This window comes from Anabrus simplex, chromosome 1, assembly GCF_040414725.1.
Source record: "Anabrus simplex isolate iqAnaSimp1 chromosome 1, ASM4041472v1, whole genome shotgun sequence".
Lineage (NCBI taxonomy): Eukaryota > Metazoa > Arthropoda > Insecta > Orthoptera > Tettigoniidae > Anabrus > Anabrus simplex.
Genome location: NC_090265.1, coordinates 1,444,077,841 through 1,444,096,863, shown reverse-complemented (window position 1 = coordinate 1,444,096,863; position 19,023 = coordinate 1,444,077,841). Strand labels below are relative to the sequence as shown.

The window sequence follows — 19,023 nt, the reverse complement described above, 5'->3', positions numbered from 1 at the left end:
GCAGCTGGAACATTTTCAAGCAGTGATCACTGATGTCTGTGATATTGACAGAACAATTGCATGCCGCATAATACATAAGGTTTCAGATTTCACTGTTTCGTTATCACTACAGTTCATTAAACTCCCTCTTGCATAATAGGAATAAAAAGAGGTAATGGAAGGTAAATTGACCTAGATTAAATTTTGATGGGAGCTAAAATCAGGAACACTTTTAGACATCTGAATATTTCATTGTCTTTACTTCTGAAGATAGCTGATAGCTGGAGATTGTTTTAAAATACAGATGTACTGAAACACAACCGATATCTTATTAGTACTAGATGGCAAACACTCCTCGCTCATCATCTGTTTCACTGTATTCTAGTGGGAGGTTCTCCATAGATAGATTATGTTCTGCACTGTTTAATTTTGAATATAAAACGACTATTAAAATATTGTAATTAAAGAGTGTCCTAAGACCTTTAATTTATGCCTTAATTTGTTCCTAAATGTTTTCAACTTTAGATGTTATAGCCCTTCAAAACTTTGGACAAACAATTTTTGCAGTCTAAATTTGTGATGATGTCAAACCTATAAATATTAGGACAAAAAATATGTTTTTAATTAAATTGCAACACCAATCCTCTGAAGAATGCCATTTGTTGTGTTGAGATTGAATGTAAACCAAGCATTTGAAATTACCACTGCTGAGTCCTTGTGCATGTTTTACATGATGTTATCAAATAGGTTACAAAGAGGAGAAAAACTACAATGTCTGGGTACTGCTGCGTTCCAATGTGCCAAAGTAAACATCAACTGTAGCCTATTCATACTACCAGCGCGAATCATAAGAGGAACTTCAAAATATAGTGGGACCCGCAATATCAAAGTCTGCAATTTATAAATTTCATTGTAATGGTCTGTATTGATTCTAATTTAACTTAGATTCAGAAATGGTTTCCTCCTTTCAATAATTTATTTTCCTATACAGTATCACATAGAACTACTACACAGCATACAGTATGTGTCTTTTTTAGTACATGTTCAGTCTCTTATGGAAGACATCCTCAGCTAAAAATAAAAATCACTTGATTTGCAAATGAGGTGTCTACTTCAGTGGGAAATGATACACAAAAATACATTATTATAAGCACTAAGTTTTAAATTAAAAAGAGAAGAAGACATTTTCCTGAAATAGTGTATACAATTTACATTAACAATTCTTCCATTAAACATACAGCTCATCCTTAATAAATTTATATTTACAAAATTCTACTCATAATATTTTCTGTACTTACACATATAATCAACTCATATACAGTATGTGGAATTACATCAAATAATACTACAAGGATTGGGGCAAAAGTCATGGGAACTATTTTTTTTCCTTGTAGATATGTGAACAGATCACAAATGTATATGTGTCGTGAGGAAGTTCTGCAGGCATAGTGTGTATACAGAAAAACAGATGGCTCTGTGATAGCTGGTAGTAGCGCAGCGAGGGCTGTGAAAACAGTCAGTTGGTGAGTGTCATGCAAGACGGATGTAACCCCTGTTGAGCAGCGCGCTTACATCAAAATAGCCGTTCTCTGAGGGAGAAATGTGATGGAATGTCACAGTGAATTAGTGGAAGCCCTTGAGAATTATGCCCTACCATACCATACAGTAGCAAGGTGGGTAGGAAAGTTTCAGCAAGGATGTGTGTCAACCAGTGATGAGCAACGTTTGGGACGACCTGTCAGCGTGCGGACCGACGTGGCACGTGCCGTCATCGAGCAGCTCCTGGATGAAGACAGACGATGGACGCTACTGGAGTTAGAGAGGGCAAGAAACGCACCATCAACAAAATATTGCGTAATGAGCTGCAACTGCGCAAAATCGCATCGCGGTGGGTACCGCATGCATTGACGGAAGTTCGAAGGTGGGTGCGCTATGCAACATGCTCCGAGCACCTTGCACACTGGCAACAGGGCAGCGATCAATTCTTGTAACGAATAATCGCCATCGATGAATTTTGGGCCAGGGCATACGAACCAGAACTGAAACATCAGTCCGTGGAGTGGCGACATGCTAGATCACCAAGGAGGCAGAAGTTCCGTCAGAATCCTTCCCCAGTCAAACTGATGGTGATCGTCGCATATGACGTCAGGGGTGTCATTGTTTGCTACTTTGTTCCACATGGCAGAACAATGACCGCACAGTACTACAGGGACTTCCTGGTGCGACAGGTACGATGTGGCATTCGGGAGAAACGTCTGGATCTTGTGGACAGTGCAATAATCCTGCACGATAATGCAAAACCACATAAAGCAGAGTGTGTAGGGCAGCTACTGCGACGATGGGGATGGGAAGAATTGGAGCACCCACCGTACTCTCCCGACATTTCACCTTGTGACTTTGATCTCATTCGACACATTAAGGAACCACTACGTGGTAGACGGTTTGCAACACGAGAGGACATTGCTAATGCTGTGCACCAGCAGGTGACTTGATTCACACTTGGTGCGGCAAATGCTGAGGCGGATGGTATTAAGCGCCTCCCACATCGTTGGCAGAGAGTGGTGTCAGTAGCAGGGGACTACTTTGAGGGTCTTTAGGCCCAGGTTTGTCATGTCAACTTTATGTGTACTGTGTTGTTATTCTTTTGCACCTGGAAGGCCATTGCCCTGTATACTACCGTAATAAATTAGTGTGTTACGATATTTCAGTGCTACAGTATAAAGATAATTTAAAAGTCACCACCTTATCAATACACAGATTTATTTACTTCAAAATGATACTTCAAAGTGATACCAATCAATACGGAAATGAAGCTAATAGATTATAATTTCAGTGCTATTCATTGTCCACACATGTAGTTAACACCTTGTCCTTTCGTCTGTATATGTCACATTTTCCAACTGGACTGATAACTTCAAGAAAAAAAATAAAATAAATAGTTGCCATGACTTTTGCCCCAACCCTCGTATACAACTGCTATAAGGTTTAAATTGACATTGAAATTTTTTAAAACCCATTTTGGTACCTAACATACACAACGACCTGCTGCGTCTTAACCAGAATCCCCTTTGCCAATTTTCATAAAATGACAGATACATTAAAAAATAAGTTACAACACTGTAAATATTTTAAAAATATTGAACATTAATAATATGTTTGTTGTGTTTGTATTGTCTTCTTCTTATTATCTTCCTCCTCCTCCTCCTCCTCCTCCTAGATAATGAAGTGCTTATTTGTCCTTGACACTGCTCACTGATATAGTGGAGTGTGCTTTCCTAACCTGTTTATGTCCAGAGAATTCTTTTGATCCAAACAATTTGAAATTCTAATAAATAGTTCAAGGTCAGTTGTGATGTCAGAAATAGAGGCAAAACATTTTAAATTTGGTAATGCCGGAATAATGATCCGTATATCATACCATGGACATAACAAGATCAAAAATATCTATCAATAATAAACCAGTAAATTATTAAAAATTACTCCACTAATATATATTGGCCTCAGTTAAGATATCAACGGTCCATGCTGTGAAATACATTTGTTTGGTATGATAAGCAGCAAAACAAAGTTCAGGTTGGAGTCCAGCATTCCAATGGAAATGAAATTTGGCACACTTTCTGCAATATGCATAGCACCATTCGGTGCTCTGCCAAGCAACTACATGTTCTATTCAATCATGTCTGATATCTGCCTAATTACGCTTTCTTCCTTTACGTGTCAGCCAATATTACTTCTTGGAATATACTCTCATTCTGTACAGGCCTTTCAATTTCTCCATTAGGTCTACAACTCCCATACCTGAGTTATAAAATTCACAAGTATTGGTAGTGTAGACTCAGTTTCTCCTGCTCCTTCGCAGTGCGCAAGTTCCCAACCAACTTCTTCAGGTATTCAAATGTTAGTCGATACAATACCGAACATTATCATTCCACCTTACTAAAGAGAGATTATTTGCTCATCCTGAAAGGCATAGCAACTCCCCTTCGATGCATTCTTCAGTTCATATAGTGGTGCTTTTCTAATTCGATCCGCCCTGATTGTACCAATGCATATGCTGTTCGCTTTTTTTTTTTATGAGTATAAATAAACGCTTGCCAGAACAGGAAGTATTGCAAGGCGACAGGTACTAAGCAAGGTACTGTGTGGTCCAATACTCTCACTTTTATTTATGTTGGCAAATTCGATAAGCCCACATACTGCAACAGCAAGTTATATCGTAAGTGCCCAACGCATGATACAGTAGAACCTCGACTATACGTTCCCGGAAACTACGTTTTCCCTTATTATTCATTCAAATTACGAGGTCCCCCAAGCATCCTAATTAAATCACGTTGTAAAAATCCTGCATTATCCATTCCTCGAAAAACGATTTCCCAGATAAACCATTCAGAAATTTCAGTCCCATCAACGCTAAATCCTCGATCACGCATTTTTCAAGAAACTGTATCTCACGAAAGTACGGCTACGACATACTTACGGATCTTGGTGTTAAAGTCCCGTCATTGCGGTAATTTGAGGAAGTACTGTACTGGAAAAAAGATCGGCAGTGAACTTGCGTAAGGGACCATCTTAGCATCGCATTTGGGTGGTATTGCTTAGAGAATCCTCGGAAATCATAGAGCAGAGAGGGTCCACAACAACTGGAAGGAGACAGAGTGCATTTCAACAGCTCTTCTTGAAGACGGAACAAGTTTTGTCAAATGTTCGTACTTGCAAAACGTCTATATTATGCCCAGGGTTAGATTTTTATGTTTTTTTTACTTTTTTCGAGTGTATTGCCGAACAGGTTTTCGGCACTTTCCTCAGGGCACTGTATAATCACTGGGCTTTCAGGCAGGAATCAAAACTGCTCCTTCTTAAATAACACAAATTTAGTATTTTAATATTATCATATACGATTATGTTATCGAGACCAGAACAGATGTTGCACCTTAGATACATAAAGCCATGGGAGGTTTTGCGATTGCCTATTACTGCTTTGGTCCTAATATAAGACTGGGAATTTCACGTTTTTGTGTTAAAATATTATAAAAACTGCAGTTGTTTTATTTGCGCATGTTACATTTAAAAACTTTGTATCATTTCGCACTTGTACCGGCTCGTATAGTGATTTTGCAAGTGATAAAAATCATTGCTATCCGTATTGAAGATACTGAATGTAGGATGCTAAAAGGTTAGTTTTTTCCACCTATTCAATACATATAAATTTTATAAATTAGGAATTTATTGTTGATTCCACTTGAGACATGTTTCGCCCTTCATTGAGGGCATCATCAGTCAAAATATCACCTCAAGGTAAAAAATCAGGTAACTGGTTAGTAGTTGACGGTACAAATTAATACATATTATTAATACAATTACAAAAATTAAGTATGGGAAATAGTTGTACAAAAGTGATGGTTGAACATATAGGTTTATAGATGAAAAGTCAGCACCAATGCCTAAAATTAACATAGTAGAGTTCGGCAGTGGTGCTCTGGAGAAACAGTTGACGCAATCATAGGGAAATAAAAAGTTAAAAAATATTTACATTAAAACAATTAAGGGAGAAAAGGTGTAGTTTCTCGGCGTCAATGTTTGTATCCAAAAATTAATGTCAAAGGTTGGTAACTATACAGTATTTACATTGTTCAATTGAACAGTTGAGATAAAGTTTTAAAAATATTTACATTATAACATTCAGCGTAAATGTTTGTAATAAAAACTAATGTCAATAGTTGGTAACTATATAGTAATTACATTATCTAAATGAATAGTTGAGAATTTACAAATATATACATAATTACAAAAGAGCAGCTGGTGTGTAAGGATAAAAAATTTTTAGTACCAAGTGCGTCCTGATGTTTTAGAGGTTGGAAGAAGGAATTAGTATTGACATTTCAGAAATATGTAGAGCAGTTTAATTTAGTTAAAATCACCGGGGGTAGGGAAATATTTCATAGTCAAATGAGGTTTTATAGGCATCAAGCTGGAAGTTTTTCAGTTGCAGTGCCGAGATCGGTACGGAGACTGGTCAGTGTGGATGGAGATTCATGGGTATTCCGTGCGTTTGAACGGCAACAATGGTGACAGTTATTAGTGGGTAATTGCTAGATATATGGGTAATTGCTAATTATGAAAATGTTGCGGGTTGAAACTTTCGCTTATTCTTTTAGTTGACTTCTGTAGCATCGAATGTGATGTGAAGACATCGGTGTGAAATGCCGGTGAGACAAATTGATATTGTTCCGTGGAATAAAGTATGGCGGACTTCGGGATGAAGTTATTGTTCTTTTCTGGTCTGGTGAGAAAGAATAGAGTTGCTTGTGTTGTGAACTGCTGTGGAGAGATTAGAATGTATACGGCAACTGCAGAGTCAGAGCGTTATTCTAATCTCTCCACAGCAGTTCACAACACAAGCAACTCTATTCTTTCTCACTAGACCAGAAAAGAACAATAACTTCATCCCGAAGTCCGCCATACTTTATTCCACGGAACAATATCAATTTGTCTCACCGGCATTTCACACCGATGTCTTCACATCACATTCGATGCTACAGAAGTCAACTAAAAGAATAAGCGAAAGTTTCAACCCGCAACATTTTCATAATTAGCAATTACCCATATATCTAGCAATTACCCACTAATAACTGTCACCATTGTTGCCGTTCAAACGCACGGAATACCCATGAATCTCCATCCACACTGACCAGTCTCCGTACCGATCTCGGCACTGCAACTGAAAAACTTCCAGCTTGATGCCTATAAAACCTCATTTGACTATGAAATATTTCCCTACCCCCGGTGATTTTAACTAAATTAAACTGCTCTACATATTTCTGAAATGTCAATACTAATTCCTTCTTCCAACCTCTAAAACATCAGGACGCACTTGGTACTAAAAATTTTTTATCCTTGCACACCAGCTGCTCTTTTGTAATTATGTATATATTTGTAAATTCTCAACTATTCATTTAGATAATGTAATTACTATATAGTTACCAACTATTGACATTAGTTTTTATTACAAACATTTACGCTGAATGTTATAATGTAAATATTTTTAAAACTTTATCTCAACTGTTCAATTGAACAATGTAAATACTGTATAGTTACCAACCTTTGACATTAATTTTTGGATACAAACATTGACGCCGAGAAACTACACCTTTTCTCCCTTAATTGTTTTAATGTAAATATTTTTTAACTTTTTATTTCCCTATGATTGCGTCAACTGTTTCTCCAGAGCACCACTGCCGAACTCTACTATGTTAATTTTAGGCATTGGTGCTGACTTTTCATCTATAAACCTATATGTTCAACCATCACTTTTGTACAACTATTTCCCATACTTAATTTTTGTAATTGTATTAATAATATGTATTAATTTGTACCGTCAACTACTAACCAGTTACCTGATTTTTTACCTTGAGGTGATATTTTGACTGATGATGCCCTCAATGAAGGGCGAAACATGTCTCAAGTGGAATCAACAATAAATTCCTAATTTATAAAATTTATATGTATTGAATAGGTGGAAAAAACTAACCTTTTAGCATCCTACAATCGTATAGTGATCACGCTTGCCAGCTGAGCTCAAGGTCGTGAATAATCGTAATTTCGGAAGTGTTAATGATATCTTTTCTCTTTCCAATTTGATTGTGATTAGTGACTGGCAGAATTGAATGTAATGCATTCTATAACTTGAGAATAGATACTTACATTCGAAACCATATCAAATACAGTAGAGACAATATGCGATTCTTCCGGATTTAGCCTTGTTAAAATGGGAGACAATTCGCAAGTAGCGCTCCTAGTGGCGTGACCTGAAAATTTGCGCTAAATTCAAATATCAATGGAAATGCATATACGGAAAAGGATAAATAAATTACGTCTAGAAAGGAAGTGTTGCTAAAATATTAACTTCAAAGTTGCTAAAGCAATTCTGGATACATGAATGAAGAATTATTTAACAGGTTATTATATAAGGACTGAAATTAGACATATAATCAAGATGTGAAATGGACTGCTGTGAAAGGGCTTGATCTTTCATTTATGCATTACTTTTTTAGCTTTAGCATAACTGCCTGAACTTCCACGGTTAGATTTGTCTTGTTTTCTCATTTAAAAGCATTGTACATCACACTAGAACACTTGTCAATAAAAATATCGGCACATTCCTTACACACATGATTCAATGAATTTACATTTAACAGCTGGACAATTTTCCTTTTAACTTGAAGCCTACTAACATAAAGAAAATCTATAAATTTAGCCGCAGAAACATTTGAAATTTCCTTATAAGAAATACTTGTCATTACATTAGGGTGTAGCAAATTTGCATCATCATCACATTTCTTAAATCACCCATATTTTCTTCAGTGCTTGACAACACATTCGGCATTCCAAATGGGGTAACTTGGAAAACAACCAGCCACACACATATGCATATGCATTTTCCTGAATTAAATCAAAACCCACAGATCACACCTACAACAACACATTGGTACTGAAAGTTAACTGCTGCAATAATACAATAAAATAAGCTTATTGTGTTTTAAGCCAGTTAAAATATGGGTCGCACAGGTCAGAAGTTTAGGAAGTAGGCCTTCTATAACAATATCTTTGTATCTGGAAGAATATATATGCAAACACAGTATTTACTTACATTTTCTTGTCATGAGGGAAACGGAAGAAAGATCGCGAATCCTTCTGCACTTCATAGTTATTGCAGCCAAAAGCAGCACATATCTTTCCACTCATATTCATAGAAAATATAAAGGAATGACACACGCTACTGTTTACTTATGTCAACTTAATGCAAACGCATAAATAACCCCAAAAACACAAACAAATACACATGCTCTTATGACAGAATCAGTAACTCTCAGGTCACTCCGCTAGACAGAGTTCTAATCGCTGTCCCTCGATATCTCGCACTGTGTTGCATATTGTCTCTACTGTATCTGACCATATTCTCGAGTTCAACATAACCTTCAAAAGTCAATGTAGGCCTAATTTACGCGGTACAAGATTTCCATAAACTGGCGAACAGTATACCGGTGACAAAATTACAATGGAAGAGTAAAAAAAAAAAAAAAACAGGGGATTTTGCCATCATGTTGGACACTTTTGTATCTAATGTGCTTTATTTTATTAGATAAGAAAATTAAAAACTACTTGTGGTCGATTGTTGTTTGGCCTGGCATTACGGGTATTAGATTTTTTGAAGAGTTTGGCTGATCGTTGGTGAACTGAAAGAAGTTTTCAGAGGAAAATGACAAAAGTTTCCCCGGTAAAACTAAATGTAAAGTTTCGAGATTTTTAAGTCTCGTACCGGTAGGTAATAAATGTTTGAAGCCAGTCCCGCCGACTAACTTGCATGCCTCAAACCTGGAGGGCCCGGGTTCGATTCCCGGCCAGGTGAGGCATTTTTACCCGGATATGATTACCTTTAATTGAGGAACTATTTAATGGTGAGATGGTGACCCCAGTCTAGAGAGCCAGGAGTAACGGCCGAGAGGATTCGTCACACTGACCATGTGTCACCTCGTAATCTGCAGGCCTTCAGACCGAGAAGCGGTCGCTTGGTAGGCAGAAGGCCCATTGGGGCTTTAGTGTGGTTTGGTTTTGGGGTGTTTGTATGATTATAAGTACACATACAGTATTTCATTTTTGTGATGTTTGGCCAAATTGTGTATGGTTCACTCATTCCCGGATATTCCATTTTCCCGTGTTGTACATTTTTTTCGTGGTCCCTCCAAAAACAGAGAATCGAGGTTCCACTGTATATCACACACCATTGGAAGACAGACTATGGCTCTCTAGATATTTTAGAAAACAAGTATATTATTAAGAAAATACGTAGGTAATTTACATTATAGGCTATCATTCTCAACAATTATATACGAGTGGTCAAAAGTCATGGGAAGGGGTGTCCCATTAGAAAATGTGCCGTGTATGACCACTGAGCATTGCGGCTAGCTGCGGCGTACCTGAGCAGTCTGTCACAGACACTAGTGTCCTGTCTTGATTGGTTGACATAACACATCATAATAAAATTATACACACAATGGTGATTGCCTAAAAACATATCAATGGGTTGAAGAACATAGTGACAAATTATGCTATGCTCACAATGACATGAAACATTTTGCACTTTAAGTAAGATCTTGGTTCTGGGTTTAAATACTGTCATGTGTTTGTAGAACACGGAGCAGACTGTCGGTCTTGTTACAATCAATTTGAAAATATGTGAATCAGTTGAAATAAAAAAAACTAATGAAAAATTATATACATATTGACTGAAGACGCTTGGCTCTTTAAGTAAGTTCTTGGTTCTTAATTGAAAATACTGCCAAGTGTTTGTGGAACACTGAACAGCCTTGTTGGCCATGTTTCAATCTACTTGAAAAAATGTGAACTAGTTGAAATATACAAATTGAACTGTAAAGAACACATGATATGCAATACTTAGAACTTAAAAAGTTCTTGGTTCTGGCTTAAACTGTCGTGTGTTTGTGGAACACGGAACAGACCTGTTGGTCTTGTTTCAATCTACTGGAAACATGTGCACTGGTTGAAAATATACTATGCTATTAATATAGCATGCGAGATCATTAACAAAGTGACTGTGTAATATCTCGTAACTCGGGCCAATATAGCCTACATAATCTTTGGAGGGAAGTAGGTTTAAAACGCGATAAAAACAATCCAATCATAACGTTTGTTTTACTCGCCAACATACCTAAATAATAATAATAATAATAATAATAATAATAATAATAATAATAATAATAATAATAATAATAATAATAATAATAATAATAATAATAATAGTATTGATTTTATGTCCCCACTAACTACTTTTATGATTTTCGGAGATGCTAAACAGAACATATTATGCTTTAATAAAAAAAATATGGAGTCAACGAATGTGCAAAATTAAACATTTAGATAATAAAATGCATTACCGCCACACCTGTAGATATCCATAAATGCGACAAGCTTTCCTGTTAGTTACTTTTATTCTTTCCATCGTAGAACCTCAACTCTATCCGGGCACTTAGTAGCATACCTAACCTAAACGATGTGGTCTCTCTTATCTCAATTACAGCTGTTTGGGTAAATCCTGATGTGACGAGTGTAGGGAACATGCAAAATAAAGGTTTGGCTTTCAACAGTCGCTGTTATCCAGAGAATGCTTCCAATCACTATGTATTATATTCGAAAGTACAACTCATAACATACGCTTGTTATCAGCTGGTGGGTTGGTATGCTTTTTACAGCACGGCCTTATTCAGAAGGGATGGCTTCTGCTACATATACACCAACTGGGAAAAGCAGAGACAATCTCCAGAAACCATTTGCGAGTAGATTCTCACTGTTTGGACTCTATAGTCGGGAACAAAACTATTTTTTAAGTTGCAAAACAACGGGATCTCGAATACTCGCGACTCCCGTGAAGATGACATCATTTGGAATGACGACACGCCAGTAGCAGAGAAGTTGGTGGCATAAGATAATGATAATTCAAATGAGAGCAATGATCAGGTTTACTGTGCTACAGCTTAATCATCAGACATAAATGACTGGCATTACATTCTTTTGTATTAATATTGCATAATACGATATCCTTATCCATTTTCTCTACGGGGTCGAGTATGAAGTGAGACGAATCTTCGCAGCAAATTTTTACGACCGCATGCCCTTCCTGACGTCAACCTCATCAGTTCAACAGGTCGTCAGGTTACGTAAGCAAGTCAGGATATCGTCAACCTATGACCCCACCCTGGATAATAGTCTCATGCTAAGTGCATATCGTGCAGCATCAAGTTTTCTTTCTTGCTAGTTGTGTACCATAACATTGTATTAATTAAGTGTAAATTGTATTGGGGAGTCCAGAAACCTGTAGATGCCACTCAAGTGCTACAGTAGTGTTGATGTTGTTGTTATTGTTGTTGTTATTATTATTATTATTATTATTATTATTATTAATTTATATTATTATTAATTAAATTATATTATTATTGTTATAATTCTCTTGTCTAATTGGCTTGCTTCAAATTTAACTGCAAGTGGAGCGCAACATCAGATAATCCTTTTTCTGCCTCTCCAATTATAGGTGCCTTGTATAATAATAATAATAATAATAATAATAATAATAATAATAATAATAATAATAATAATAATAATAATAATACCGGGCAAGTTGGCTGTGCGGTTAGGAGTGAGCAGCTGTGAGCCTGCATCATGGAGATAGTGGGTTCGAACCCTACTGGCGGCAGCCCTGAAGATGGGTTTCTGTGGTTTCCCACTTTCACACCAGGCAAATGCTGGGGCTGTACCTTAATTAAGGCCACGGCCACGGCCACTTTCATCCCATTTCTAGGCCTTTCCTATCCCATCGTCGCCATAGGACCTATCTGTGTTGGTGCGACGTAAAACAAATAGCAAAAAATAAATAAAATATAATAATAATAATAATAATAATAATAATAATAATAATAATAATAATAATAATAATAATAATAATGGATTTATGAGTATTACTCTGTGTAGTGCAGGTTCAAAACTGAATGTTATCAGTTTATCAGTCCTAGTAAGGTTGTGATCATGTTGTGGAGCTAGTGTTTGGTTGGTACCAGTGCAGTGTATTAGTACCATATACAGTAGGATGGTAGCAGAGACTATTGCCCTCATCACATATTTGTTGGGCTGTAGAACAAAATATTGGTAGGGGCAGCTGACTCATTTGGTATAATTAAATGAACCTTGCAACTAACAGACAATTCCTCAGCATTTGGAAATTAGGAACAACAAGAAATGAGTCAGAGTCATACTCAGGATAGCTGCAGAAAAGTAGCTTAAGCCTTACTCGTGGTTCAGAAATCAAACATTTAATTCTGGCTTGTTGGGCGTTCCTACAATCCTAGATCTTACAGTTATAGAAATATGAATGTTGGTGTAAGTAAACTTTTTTTTTTTTTTGCTAGGGGCTTTACGTCGCACCGACACAGATAGGTCTTATGGCGACGATGGGATAGGAAAGGCCTAGGAGTTGGAAGGAAGCGGCCGTGGCCTTAATTAAGGTACAGCCCCAGCATTTGCCTGGTGTGAAAATGGGAAACCACGGAAAACCATCTTCAGGGCTGCCGATAAAGGGATTCGAACCTACTATCTCCCGGATGCAAGCTCACAGCCACGCACCTCTACGCGTACGGCCAACTCGCCCGGTTTCTGTTTTGGTGATTTACATAAACATATAAATAATAATAGTAATTATAATACATACTTTGACTTTCTTGTCTGATTGGCTTGCTTCAAATTTAACTGCAAGTGGAGCAACATCAGATAATTCTTTTTCTGCCTCTCCAATTATAGGTGCCTTGTCTATAAGCTCTTCTGCTTCTTTCATCTGAAAATAAGAAAATTTGTTAGCAAAAAATACATATAATATGCTGCAGGACTGTGAAGCTAATGTCAACATTATATTTTTTTAAATTAAAAAATAAATCATGGTCACAAAATAACAAAACCCTCTGGGCTCAATTTCTCTCAGATGAATTTCAGTAGGATCAACCATGATTGGGAAGGATGTCCTCTAGCAGTCACTGCAGTATATTGATACTTGTATAGGCTAGCTGCCACATGGTACATAGTTAAGGGGGCTGTACCTTAATTAAGATCAAGGTTGCTTCCTTCCCACTCCTACCCTTTTCCTGTCCATCATCGCCCTGCGACTTAGACATGTGCAACATTTAACCATATGTTTTCTGCTATATGAGTTACCCTGAGACTGTCCTAGTCATGTATCTACTTTTCCCAGCAAGCCACACAATACCTAGTGGGAGGCCTTGAAACTACTTGAAGACAAGACATATTAGAAAATTATGTATGAAACTGCCAATCACACTACATTTTATCCAAGAACCTTCAGACTGTGCATTTTAAAATGAGAGGGGGGGAAATGTGTTCGGTTGTTTTTCTCACGGTTTCCATTACTGGAAAATGGTCCATCTATATGATAGACTGTTATTATGCCTTTCAGTTTTTTGTCTGCAACTCCCAGTGAATTAAAAAATTCCCCCCCCCCCCCCCACACACACACAATACTCTATTTGCAACTAGCTCTGTGACCTCATTTACTTTTACATCTCTTAACATTAAATCATAAGAAACAGAGTCTAACCATTATCACCTTAGTCTCCCTTTACTTCTCTTGCCCTCCATGGCCAATACCATTTTTTTTTCTCTTAGGTAATCTATCTGGCATTCGCCTCATACGAACCCACCTCCAAAGCCAATTTATACATACAACTTCATCAATCTGGTTTATTCCTAATTTAGCCTTTGTCTCCTGATTTTGAGTACTCTCCCACGATATCTCCCACCTTCTTTTTACCAGCTGTCACTCTCACTACTCTTATGTCTGCTACTTCCAACTAAATGAATAACATATCTTGCGTCTGTCCAGCTTTCACTCCCAAACAGCAAATGTGGTCTGAAAAAATAGTTTCATCTGAGAACTCATTTTTTCCTTAAAGAAAACCATTGATCAGATCTGTGAGCTTACTGAATTAGCTTTGCTTCACATTGATTCAATTTCACTTCGTATAGATCTACTATCATCTTGGGAGAAGACACACCCTAAATGCAGTCCTTGAAATGATCTAACTGTTTCAGTTTTGCATTCCTAGCCTGAGATGCCAGACTGCTCACTACATTTCCACTCTCTTCACTGAGCAAGTGGCTGCGCAGTTTGGGTCACATAGATGTCAACTTGCATTTGGCAGACAGTGGGTTCAAACTCCACTGCCAACAGCCCTAAGGAGGGTTTTCAATTCTCACACCAGGCAAATGCTGGGGCTGTACCTTAATTAAGATCAAGGTTGCTTCCTTCCCACTCCTAGTCTTTTCCTGTCCATCATCGCTGTAAGACCTATCTTTCCTGCTATATGACTTACCCTGAGACGGTCCTAATCATGGATCTACTTTTCCCAGCAAAAATGAACTGTCAGCTACTTCCCCCATTCGCATGCTGGTCACCATTTTGAATATTAACAGCTGAAGCTCTCTCTCTCTCTCTCTATGACGTCTATCTTTCCAACTTATTTCTTCCACCTCCCGTAATTTATAGAAAGTATCGTGGCAATGGTTAGGTGAACTGAGAGTGTGACAGTGGGTGAATGCCCGAGCTTAAAGGACTTTTGTGGAAAAGCTGGTTCTCTGCTCCAAGAACTTCATTTGTATAAGCCTACCGTATAATCCCACGTACCACCCACCCATGAATAAGAGCCTATATTTTAAAGGACAAATTAAAAAAAAAAGTTTGTCAAATTTATTTACAATATTTGCTGCAGAACAAGAATGTCATTTCACTAAGTATGTTTCACGAATTTAAAACAGTTTCAGACAGTTTTTAAGTGTCCTTGAAATAATACCCAATAAATTATTTAAAACATACACAGAAAAAGTTATCAATCACAGAACAACAGTCAACACCTCATTCATCATCAGAAGTATCAACTTCGGAGATTTCACTATCACTTTGACCATCACTTTTCCACACAATGTCATCGCTGCCATCCATAGCATTAGAAATACTGCCCTCTGGAAACTTTTCCAGGCGAGGTCACCAGAGACACAATTCCACGCCGTCTTTACACACGAACAAAGCAGTTGGATTTCCAGGTACTTAATATGACCAGTTGGAGTCAGTGCATAATTGTCAGCCGCCACCCACTCAGTATACAACTGTTTCAAGGTTGCTTTGAATGAACGGTTTACAAGGACATCCAACGGCTGTAACATAAACGTCAATCCACCAGGAATGATTGCTAGATTGGTTTTTGCATCCTTGGTTTGCTTCTTTACAGTTTCTGTTGTGTGACCGTGGTAGCTATCCATAACAAGCAAGCTTTTCCGTCCAAGCAATGCACCAGGGCGACATTTACAAACACATTTCAACTAGTCTTCCACTAGCAGACTGTCCATCCAACAGGAGTCCTAAGTTCTGATGATAACACCAGCAGGTAGAGTTTATTTTGGAAGAGTAGTTTTCTTCAAGACAACATATGGTGGAAGTTTAGTTACATCAGTGAGTATAAATAACATTACTGTCTGTCATTACCCCACATTCTGATGGTAACACTTTTTGACTCCTTAACATTCACAATACTGTCCAATGGCATTTTACAATACATGAGCATCTGATCTCCCAATTTTGGAAAGCAGATACAAATTTTTCTTTTGCAACCAAATTATATGGCGCTGGAAGGAAAAAAGTTTTTCTTCATAGGCAGTAGGTACACTGTGAAATTGTTGAACTCTTTCTAATGCTCAGTCCATTCCTCTTATAGAAATTTCTGATCCACCCTCGGCTTGCTTTAAACACTGGTGTAGAAAGTTCCTTTGCAATTTCTAATGCTTTTAATTCGCACATTTTGATGGACACGACGTATCTCAATTCTTGCCTTTCTATTACATACTTGTACAGAATCCTTTCAATTTCAGAAAACTGTGCCCTCTGCCAACAGAAAGCTCTATGATCACCACTACTGTTTAAAAAAAATCTTTCTTCATTCCCCAATCTCGAATACAAGATTCATCTATATCGTATTTCCTACCGGAGGCACAGTTTCCGATAATTTCAGCTTCCTTTATAACTTTCAGTTTTTCACTTACAGTAAAAGACAGCAACCATTCTGTTGAATTCATGTTTACACGTGGCACTCTAAGAATAAGAGACTGCAAACTGACTACCGACGAGCATTTACGGTAAAAGAAAAATGAAAGTGTGTTTGGGGTTGGGGGAGTGCGCGCTGAGAAGCTATGTTGCCAAGTCAAGGTGACCACGAGTGTGCCAATGTTTGATTTCAGCGTTGGCCCGTACTTAGAAATAATTTTACTGAGCTTATAAACTACAGCCAACTTTTAGGAAAGTTTTATTATTAATAAGAAAAGCGCACAAATGTGCAGAGAGTTAAGGTTCAATGTTCTTTGCTATATTCCATTAGTGATTTAGTGCGCTTGTGGTACTCGCTGAAGTGGTAGCACTTACAGGCCCTTCTGCCAGAGGCTGCATACACACTCTGGTGAGGGTTTGCGGAAACTGTTTCTTGTGCATAGCTTGTGGTGGAAACCGTGCACCGCGAGCCTAGTTATGGCACTTTGTAAATTCTTGTTTGGTCCCCTCCAGTTCCGATCTAGCATTGCATCTGTTGCGTAGAATTCGGGCCAGATGTCTGCTCTCTTGTTTTGTCTGTCCCAAAAGTTTTACACACGTTTATATTATAGAACAAGTCTCCATTATAAAATGAAATACATAAGAGAGAACAATACGGTACACACATGGTCCACTTGTTATTTTCAAACAAATGCTGTCGGATGATGTGATTGAATCCAGTGCCAACACTTAAAACGAAAATACACTAAAAATGTAACATTCCCTAAGATGCGTGAAGTATCGCGCTGCGAAATGAAAGGCTTGAATAAGTCTCACACCCAATTTTTGGAAGCGATATTTTCGAAAAAATCTTTGGGTGGTATTTGGAACTATACAGTACCTTTAGGTAAGAGCTAGAGAGACTGGTTCATGTTATATTAATCTTCATCCTCCTTTTCAGGGCCTTGGTGGGTTTTGGGAGAGTGATTGCCAAGAGTGACAAATACTGTGTTCTGAACAGTTGGAATTAACACTGTGTATGAAGCCAGACAGTCACATTATGTGAAAGCATATCACTGGAATCTCAAACTTTTTGAACTCATAAACTCTCCTATGCTTAAATATTCTATTATTCTCTATGTTGTGCTCCTGGCTGCTCATGTGAGACATGATCGGTTGGAATGGCTTTCAATGTCATTTGTATCTGTCTACATATTAGAGTTTTCAGTACCAAAGTTTGATATCTATTTGTTCCTATTACTTACTCTCTCAAATACTTTATGGCTTAATGTGAGAAATGATCCCTTGGAAAGGTTTAAATGTCATTAGTATCAGAGTCTACAAAGCAGAGTTCTTTGTATTAAAATTTGATTATGTTTATTCTTGTTGCTTAACCTCTCAAACATCATATGGCTTAATGTGAAACATGATCCCTAGGCAAGTCTTCAATATTAATTGTATCAAGGTTTTGAAGCAATGTTGTTAAAGTTAGCAAAATAACCTCAATCTTCCAACAGACACAATTACCTTGCCTACTTCATTTGAACACAAAAGTGTGTTCTATGCATTTTAAGTGTTAGTTAGTAACTATTCTACATCCTTCATGATGTTTGTTGTTAATTTTACTAAAGATGTCTTCCCTTCCCTTCCCTTCTTCTGAGGAGACAAACCATTCCATTAGTAAAACTGTATTATCATTGATCTCTGGTAAATGAAATACGTGTTAAGTTAAATTGGTTAACTTGACACTATGACTTTCCTAATTATTGAATTAAAATATTAAAGTCTGCTCTCATTAATAGGGCAGTATCTACCTTTGTGGACTCTCCTTGATAATCTGGATTAAACAGATGAACTCAATGTGTAAATTTACTTATAACTGAATAATGGTTCTTTCCGATCTTCATTCAGTACTTGCATTTCGCATATTGTAAATTTTGCTTTTTGTGTATTTAATCTGCTGTATGGAAATTTTAATGATGATGTTTTTATGTTCCACTAACTACTTTTTGATGGTTTTCAGAGACGCCAAGATGCTGGAATTTTGTCCTGCAGGAGTTCTTTTATGTGCCAGTAAATTTACCGACATGAGGCTGAAATATTTGAACACCTTCAAATACCACTGGACTGAGCCAGGATCGAACCTAGCACACTGGGGTCAGAAGGCCAGCGCCTCAACTATCTGAGTCACTCAGCCCGGCAATGGAAATTTTCATTAAAGTAAATCGAGTTAAGTGAAAGTGTTACATGCACCGTTTCATTTTGATATTTCCTGTCATTGTCCACAATCCAGGATTAATATCAGGGCCTATGCCTAGATTTCAAGATAATCCTCCTTGTATTCCACTGCACCAGTCTTTCCAAGCCTTTATTCCTACTGAATTACCCTTGCATGTTGC

At 37.4% G+C, this 19,023-nt stretch overlaps 1 protein-coding gene across 1 annotated transcript in view; it reads right to left on the bottom strand.

Annotated features, from left to right (window-relative positions):
* LOC136858403 (mitochondrial proton/calcium exchanger protein) overlaps window positions 1–19,023 on the bottom strand; it is a 248,121-nt gene that overhangs the window by 86,496 nt on the left and 142,602 nt on the right. Inside the window, exon 8 of the mRNA XM_067137923.2 lies at window positions 13,253–13,375. Coding sequence (XP_066994024.2) covers window positions 13,253–13,375 — 123 coding nt within the window. The remainder of the gene's footprint in view (window positions 1–13,252; window positions 13,376–19,023) is intronic.